At 45.8% G+C, this 8,990-nt stretch overlaps 1 protein-coding gene across 1 annotated transcript; it reads right to left on the bottom strand.

Moving 5' to 3' along the window:
- Positions 1–1,864: 1,864 nt before the first annotated feature.
- LOC129834736 (tubulin beta-3 chain) lies at positions 1,865–7,989 on the bottom strand. The gene is made up of 4 exons (XM_055899980.1): positions 7,711–7,989; positions 3,883–3,991; positions 3,541–3,651; positions 1,865–3,257 (listed from the first exon to the last, which is right to left on the bottom strand). Exons 1-4 carry the CDS (start codon positions 7,765–7,767, stop codon positions 2,185–2,187), a joined length of 1,350 nt encoding a protein of 449 aa, XP_055755955.1. The 5' UTR covers positions 7,768–7,989; the 3' UTR covers positions 1,865–2,184.
- Positions 7,990–8,990: the final 1,001 nt, after the last annotated feature.

Consider the following 8,990-nt stretch of genomic DNA (forward strand, 5'->3'; position numbering starts at 1 on the left):
GACGAGTCAGGGTTTTGTCTCACCAGGGGTGATGGTCGGATTGGCGTTTAACGTCGACGGAATGAGCGTTACACCAAGGCCTGTACTCTGGAGCGGGATCGATTTGGAGGTGGAGGTCCGTCATGGTCTGGGGCGGTGTGTCACAGCATCATCGGACTGAGCTTGTCATTGCAGGCAATCTCAACACTGTGTGTTACAGGGAAGACATCCTCCTCCCTCATGTGGTACCCTTCCTGCAGGCTCATCCTGACATGACCCTCCAGCATGACAATGCCACCAGCCATACTGTTCGTTCTGTGTGTGACTTCCTGCAAGACATGAATGTCAGTGTTCTGCCATAGCCAGCGAAGAGCCTGGATCTCAATCCCATTGAGCACGTTTGGGACCTGTAGGATCGGAGGGTGAGGGCTAGGGCCATTCCCCCCAGAAATGTCCAGGAACTTGCAGGTGCTTTGGTGGAAAAGTGGGGTAACATCTCACAGCAAGAACTGGCAAATCTGGTGCAGTCCATGAGGAGATGCACTGCAGTACTTAATGCAGCTGGTGGCCACACCAGATACTGACTGTTACTTTTGACCCCCCCCCCCCTCCTCAGTTTGTGTCGCAGTTGTTGAATCTGATGTTCATACAAATATTTACACATGTTAAGTTTTCTGAAAATAAACGCAGTTGACAGTGAGAGGACATCTCTTTTTTTGCTGAGTTTATTTACTGCATGAGGAAGCTGGAGGTGGCAGGCCTACTGTGTTATGTGGGGATGCATCTTTGAGATTAGAGAGGCTATGCCAGGGTCTGTGTGTTCTGTGATACTGTATAAAGAGCTGCTCTGTTCAGGGCCCTTTGCCACAGGCTCTAAGTGTAGAGGCATCGCCAGCATGTGATCCACCCAGCCGACTGGCCCCATACATTGTAGAAGAGAGAGCAAACAGCCTCCATCTCTCTCTAACCAGCGAGCTAGTCACTGCTCTTCCTGTTTCTTCAAGAAGTGCAGGTGTTCTCTTGGGATTGTTGATTCATTTTTGAATGTGTCAAATTTGCAGCACTCTCCACATTTGACCTGTTCCTCCTTGTCCTGCAAATCAATTGTCTCTAACCGTATGCACTAGAGTTCCTGCCTCCTTTTAGAACAGGGGTAAGCGACCAGATTTTGATCCAACAAGTCACCACACCTGACCATCTAAACTAATTGATCAGTTCAGTGATTGCCTAAATTCAACTCACCTGGTCTTCCAGGTTAGTTAGATGCAAAACATGAAGTGCCTGCACACCCCAGGACCGCCTAGCTATTTTAGACCATGCAGATAAGTTTGTAATTGGAAGGCCTTAAGCAGGCTATCTTGTAGATCAGCAGTGTCAAACTCATTCCATGAGGGCCTAGCCCTAGTCTCTGCTGTTTTTTCCCTTTCATTTAAGACCTAGACAACCAGGTGAGGGGAGTTCCTTACTAGTCAGTAACCTTAACCTGAAGTCCAAGGGAGGAGCAAAAACTAGCAGACAGGCAGCCCTCTGTACAATCAGTTTGACACATGTTGTAGATTGTCCACCATCTTAGCTCCTCACAGCCTGTTCTATCCAGACTCCACCCATGCTGCCCAAGGTCTGCCTCAACCTCCAGGGGACTGAGATCCAGTATTTTTACCCAGCATCTAGGTCACCTCCACATGGGACAGTCATGCAGTTCAACAAGGCTTTGCTTTATCCTATTTTTCTAGAAGACCCCTAGTCATTGTACTGCAATACACTGTCCCGGTTTCCACTAAAAACAACTCCAGAAACCCTGAACACAGTGTAGCAAAACAAGATGGTGTATAATATTATTCATGTTCAATATCCCCAAACAAGTCAGAAAAAGCTCATTACAAAGTAAGCTTGAACATGTTTATTATAAGAAATTAAGGGCTATTCGTCATCAGTTTATGAGACACTTTATTTCACCCATTCAACTTAGTGGTCTGTCTGGGAGGTTTTTATCAACAGGATAAATCAACAGGAGGCCATGAGTTGGTCAGAAGGCTAAGGGAAGTGGGGCTAACAGTTAGCAAAGACACAGTGAGAGCAGGGAGGGGGATATAGGAAGGGAGTGTTATACAGTACAGTGTACATGAGGCAGATAATAATCCTGCTACACACCGACAAAGCTCTGTCGGCTGGGTTTACACAAGCTTGGCTCTTTTTCCAAGGTGTTCACCGGGCCTGGCTCTCTGACTCTTCCTCCTCGTCTTCATACATCTCTCCCTCCTCCTCGGTGGTGGCGTCCTGGTACTGCTGGTACTCTGACACCAGGTCGTTCATGTTGCTCTCTGCCTCGGTGAACTCCATCTCGTCCATGCCCTCTCCGGTGTACCAGTGCAGGAAAGCCTTGCGGCGAAACATGGCAGTGAACTGCTCGGAGATGCGCTTGAACAGCTCCTGGATGGCCGTGTTGTTCCCGATGAAGGTGGCGGACATCTTGAGACCGCGGGGCGGGATGTTACAGACGGCCACTTTGACGTTGTTGGGGATCCATTCAACAAAGTAGCTGCTGTTCTTACTCTGGATGGCCAACATCTGTTCGTCCACTTCCTTCATGGACATCTGACCACGGAACACCATGGCCACGGTCAGGTAGCGTCCGTGACGCGGGTCACAAGCGGCCATCATGTTCTTGGCGTCAAACAACTGCTGGGTGAGCTCGGGCACAGACAGTGCATTGTAGCACGCGCTGCCACGCGCCGTGAGGGGGGCGAAGCCAGGCATGAAGAAGTGCAGACGGGGGAAGGGCACCATATTGACAGCCAGTTTGCGGAGGTCAGCATTGAGCTGGCCGGGGAAGCGGAAGGAGGTAGTAACACCGCTCATGGTGGCCGACACCAGGTGGTTGAGGTCTCCGTAGGTGGGCGTGGGGAGCTTGAGCGTGCGGAAGCAGATGTCGTAAAGCGCCTCGTTGTCAATGCAGTAGGTTTCGTCTGTGTTCTCCAGCAGCTGATGGATGGACAGGGTGGCATTGTAGGGCTCCACCACGGTGTCTGATACTTTAGGGGAGGGCACCACGCTGAAGGTGTTCATGATGCGGTCAGGGTACTCTTCCCGGATCTTGCTGATGAGCAGGGTCCCCATGCCAGAGCCTGTGCCCCCTCCCAGGGAGTGGGTGAGCTGGAAGCCCTGGAGACAGTCACAGTTCTCACATTCCTTCCTGACTACGTCCAGGACTGAGTCCACCAGCTCTGCCCCCTCTGTGTAGTGACCCTTAGCCCAGTTGTTACCAGCTCCACTCTGACCTATAGGGCAACAACACACTTCAAGATAGAGCTTCAGCAGTTATCAACGCTGCATTTGTACAGGAGATACACATTTCCATCGTTTTAATGACATTTGGGAGCATTTACTGTAAGTAAATAAAAGCAAATGTCTTTAAAGGAAATATTACATCAGACTATTTATGTTGTTAATGACAGAAGAGACTGTAAATGGCAGATTGAATGTTACTGCCAAGCACTCTTCTAATGCAATCACTAAGCACTGTAGCCATATTTAACCCACGTTAGACAGACAGATACTGACCGAAGATGAAGTTGTCTGGTCTGAAGAGTTGTCCGTAGGTCCCAGAGCGAACACTGTCCATAGTTCCTGGCTCCAGGTCTACTAGGATGGCCCTGGGGACGTACTTAGAGGCTGGGGAGAGACAGCAGGTGATGTTACCTGCAACACCCTAATAAATTCTACTCTATATCACAGTCAAGTTCAGTACAATAGGATTAAAGTGGATATTCTCAAGTCTAGATAAACCCCAAAGAGTGAGAGTGTTCAACTGAAACAGGTCATTACAAGTATTGAGCAACAGTGCTTTTAGTGTTGTGTTGTTTTTGGGCTTGTGTAGATGTTTAGTTCCAGTATCAGACTCACATGAGGCCTCATTGTAGTAGACACTGATCCTCTCCAGCTGCAGTGGGGAGTCGCCCTCATAGTTCCCTGTAGGGCTGATGCCATGTTCATCACTGATCACCTCCCAGAACTGTACAACACAAAGACACAAACATTACCAGTAACACATAGTTCTATACAAGCAAAGTGGATGGAAACTTCAACAGATTTATAGTCGGGACCATATTGAACTATCACTTGGGTACTTGGAGGTGAAATTAGTGGGGGGCTCAAGTAAAAACTGTTAGGAGAGTGGGCCAGTGTAAGTTGGGAGAGTGGGCGTCTGCCATCCATCCTGGGTTCTGCTTCATTGATCCATGACCCCATTTAAGCCAACAGTTAGTCCAGCTGTCTCCACCCTCCCCCAGGGCCTTGGGCCGCTAGACTCATACTGATGTAGAGGCCCTCTCAGAGGAGACAGACTCCATCTGGAGAGGCTCTCTCTACTTCAACACACACACACACGAAGTGTGTTGCTAGGTAAAGAGACAAAAGAGGACACTGCCTAATGAAGTCCCCTTGATCACTTCAAATATGTATACTGTCACTGAGTGTATAGGCCAGTGTGTGTGTGTGTATATCAGACAGAGAGAGACAGACGGAGCCCTATGAAAGTCTAAAATAGAACACAGACAGACCCCCACAGACAGCACTATCAAGGGCAAACACAGGACACACACTTGGAAGGAGGATGCCAAATGGCCATATCAAGTCACAGATTAGATATTGTCCATTTTACAGTTTCTCATTACTATGCAATAGAAGGTCCTTATGTGCAAAGTGCTGTTCTCCTTTAATTAGCAAAAAACACCATCTGGGCATTCACTAAAAGCAGACACAAAAACACCAAAAAGATACTGTACGCAATAACAATGGTCACTCAAAAGCCCCATAGTGATCCCATATTGGTGTCAGTGTGTTAATCCCATATTTGTGTCACTCAACAGCCAGCCAGATGAAGTGACATTTAAAATGTTTTATTTCACCTTTATTTAACCAGGTAAGCCAGTTGAGAACAAGTTCTCATTTACAACTGCAACCTGACCAAGATAAAGCAAAGCAGTGAGACAAACAACAACACAGAGTTACACATAAACAAATGTACAGTCAATAACACAATAGAAAAGTATATATACAGTGTGTGCAAATGAGGTAAGATTAGGGAGGTAAGGCAATAAATAGGCCATAGTGGCAAAGTAATTACAATTTAGCAATTAAACACTGGAGTGATAGATGTGCAGAAGATGAATGCGCAAGTTGAGGTACTGAGGTGCAAAGGAGCAAAAAAATAAATAACAATATGGGGATGAGGTAGTTGGATGGGCTATTTACAGATAGGCTATGTACAGGTGCAGTGATCTGTGAGCTGCTCTGACAGCTGATGTTTAAAGCTAGTGAGAGAGATATGAGTCTCCAGCCAGTGATTTTCGCAATTTGTTCCAGTCATTGGCAGCAGAGAACTGGAAGGAAAGGCGGCCAAAGGAGGAATAGACTTTGGGGGTGACCAGTGAAATATACCTGCTGGAGCGCGTGCTACGGGTGGGTGCTGTGATGGTGACCAGTGAGCTGACATAAGGCGGGGCTTTACCTAGCAAAGACTTATAGATGATAAGCAAGGACTTATAGATTAATCCCATAAGGTGTCAGTGTGTTGACAAAAACAACCTTTCCTCTATCTGTCCAGACTGCTGTGACCAAGGGCACCACACCCAGTATGAAGACCATCTTAGGTCTGAGCTCTGACAATGGTGTCCCTCTTCCTCTCCCCAGGTGCTGTACTCCCTCCTTTCCCTCCCTCCCTTTCTCTCCTCTGCAGAAGATACTCCTTCGTTCTCTAATTATTTATCCTGTCCCAAACAGATATCCCCTGCCATCTAAATCGGTAATTAGGAGTTCCACTTGTTCCTTAATTATGGCTCTGTAACTCAATCGGGCAATATCTCTTCTAGGGGACAAACAAAGAAACAGAAAATAAATAAGAAAGGGAGAGACTTAGATTAAAGGGAAACCGCTAGACAGCGATAGAAAAATACAGAGTTCGATGACTAAAGAGTCTGTAGGGAATTTTTGCTCTCTCATTCTTAGATACTAGCGCTACACTGGCAAACGTGTAGATTTCTTCCGTTGTCATCGGACTTCATCCTGTACGGCATTAGCAATGGCAGATGTGTGGTGCTAGTAGACAGAGTGCCATATCATAGTTGAGCATCAGAATGAGCTCACCATTGCAGTATATCAGATGACAAAAGGTCCCACTCCCAACACATTCTCTCCCCCTCCCCATCTCTCTGGGTTTCTCTTTGTTGGGAGTAACCTGAGCATTATGAACAAGTCATTTTCCCAACAACTGCCCCATTAGAGAAACGGTGGTCAGAATCAGCAAAAGAGCTGAGTCACTAGTGAAATACTCCAGAAGGGAGTGAAGGAAAGTGGACACATGACACGTTCACTTGTTCAGCTGTGGTCAAACAAGTATGTTTCAGCTGATGCTGTAGTTGTAGATTTGGTTCTGGGTAATGATGATTATGGTGATGAGGCTGATTATGATGATGAGGTTACGTAGCAGTCCGAAATCACTACGGAGCCTCCTGAGGCTCAGAAAAGGCTGCCTTAAATGTTATGAATAAGAAATGTCCCATCAGGCTGAGGAGACAGTATCATTAGCACCCCTATGTCTTTCACTCATTAATGATTGCCATTTATGATCCACCATGTTGAACAAATCCATGATAAATCGTCTCCAGCTCCAGTAGAGACTCAGATCATAGTGAACTAATGTAGGCTATCCCCAGATGGTCAAAACACAACAAAAGAGGGGAAGACCTGTAGACCTGTTTAGTTTTAGATGGTCACATACAGCCAGCCAATCAGGTGATGTAAGTGCAGGTGATGCTATCCAAAACAGAGCAGCAACAAAATAAAAAGCTGTCTACTGTAGGCAACAACAAAAAACTGTCTCACAGTCACACTGTAAAATCTGCATTACAGCTTTAGACATAAAAGCTTTAGGCATTTAGGCAATATCCTTCCTGAAGACTCACTGTCTAATAAACCATCAAAACGGACAGCAACCCAAACCACTAGTTAGTGCGATTGTAGGCTATTTGCAGTGGTAACTTCGGTCCAGTTATCATCATTTGATCCTCCATTAATACACCTTTGATGTACTGATCCAGTCAAATAGCCTATATAGATAGACATATGACCTATCAACTACTACCTCTACTGGAGGCTGCTTTGAGAAAGAGCGCTATACTTGTCATTGTGACAGTGGCCTGTAAATTGTGTTCGGGCCCTAAGTGGAGTGTTTGCGCAGCTGGACAAGCTCCAACAGTCCGAGCCTTTGTCTAGCCCCCCTGCAGTCCACCCGAGGGCGTGGTGGTTTTCAACAGTGTCTCACCACGCCTTTCTGTGCATCAACACTCGCAGTTTACAAAAGATGGTGGATCTCTGTCCGTTAACCATTAAAACAAATGGTCACAGTTCCGGTCTGGTTAAGGTGTGGGCTCTCCCGGTTTACTCTATTGACGGTGTATGAACCAGAAAAAGGAGAGTGTGAAATGCCCCTCTTCCTTTCCCGTCTCAGAGTTTAGTTCCATCTACTCATCTCTTTCGCAATCTGCGACACAGGCGGGGATCCTAAACTATTCAACTAACCTAACGTTACCGAGTAAACCCGCTGCCCCACAAATTCGGTGTAACAAAAGATATACGTATGCATTACATTAAAAAAAGATTACACCACAAGGCTTAAAATGGCACAATAACACTTGCGTAAAAATATTTGAAATAATCATTTTTTGTTTATACCTTGGCTCCGATCTGGTTGCCACACTGGCCGGCTTGAAGGTGAACGATTTCCCTCATCCTGTCCTCTGTGTGTTATGTACGTCTTCTTGCGGATGTGGGCGAGTTGGAGAGGGCGCTGGTCCCAGTCGCACACGGAAGCAAAGGGATTGTTATGTGCTGAGTGGAGGTTTTATCTTGCGCAGGTCTGCTATGGGGCGAAACGGGTACTATGTTCCTTCCACCAATTGCTGACGTAATCGATGTCCTGGAGAAAGACGGTCGCTGACCAATGGCAGACACCTGCGGCAGAGCATCCCAGTGCGAGTCGAGGGAAAACTAACGGGACGTGGCTGACTTGCAGACCGATATTTAATTTTCGAACTGGTTCAAATTTGGTGAAGGAAAAAACCTCTTAAGGTTGTAAGTAACAAGAACATTTCCCAGGACATAGACATATCTACCATTGGCAGAAAGCTTAAATTATTGTTAATCTAACTGCACTGTCCAATTTACAGTAGCTATTACAGTGAAATAATACCATGCTATTGTTTGATGAGAGTGCACAGTTATGAACTTGAAAAGTTATTAATAAACCAATTAGGCACATTTGAACAGAAATACAATGGTTCATTGGATCAGTCCAACACTTTGACAATACACTGCTGCCATCTAGTGCCAGAAATCTAAATTGTGCCTGGGCTGGAATAAGACATTATGGCCTTTCTCTTGCATTTCAAAGATTGTACAAAAGAAATACGGTCTTTTACCAGATCTAATGTGTTATATTCTCCTACATTAATTTCACATTTCCACAAACTTCAAAGTGTTTCCTTTTCAAATGGTATCAATAATATGCATATCCTTGCTTCATGTCCTGAGCTACAGGCAGTTAGATTTGGGTATGTAATTTTAGGTGATTTTTTTTTTTTAAAGCAGTGGATCCTTAAGAGGTGGTAAGGGTCAGTCATAGATTTTGGCTAGTCGTGGCTGTCAAAGGGATGCTGGTCAGAAACACACAGACACACCACCACCAACCCTACGACCACGACCACCAACATTTGAAAAATCCCAGAGTCACGTGAAAGCAACAACACAATTTAGTTAGATGTCAGGGAGATGAGAGAGGAGAGAAAATGATCTTCAACACTGAACAGTGTGACTGATTTTTTCTCTGTGTGCACATAGTCTTGTGGCATGGTGCATTGTTTCTATAGACTAGGAGATCACTCACACCTACATATCCTTAATGACAGAGATGAACAATTTCTGACAGCAAAATATTTTTTGCCCAAAGTGAGTCC

This window comes from Salvelinus fontinalis, chromosome 35 (genome assembly GCF_029448725.1).
Source record: "Salvelinus fontinalis isolate EN_2023a chromosome 35, ASM2944872v1, whole genome shotgun sequence".
NCBI classification, from domain to species: domain Eukaryota; kingdom Metazoa; phylum Chordata; class Actinopteri; order Salmoniformes; family Salmonidae; genus Salvelinus; species Salvelinus fontinalis.

What these genes read in the sequence shown, in the direction of transcription:
- LOC129834736 (XM_055899980.1), bottom strand. Translation starts at nt 7,767, where the DNA reads ATGAGGGAAATCGTTCACCTTCAAGCCGGCCAGTGTGGCAACCAGATC. An exon ending in GCAACCAGATCGGAGCCAAG is followed by an intron (nt 3,992 to 7,710) that starts GTATAAACAAAA and finishes TGTGTTGTACAG; the next exon opens with TTCTGGGAGGTGATCAGTGA. An exon ending in ACCAGACAACTTCATCTTCG is followed by an intron (nt 3,258 to 3,540) that starts GTCAGTATCTGT and finishes GTTGCCCTATAG; the next exon opens with GTCAGAGTGGAGCTGGTAAC.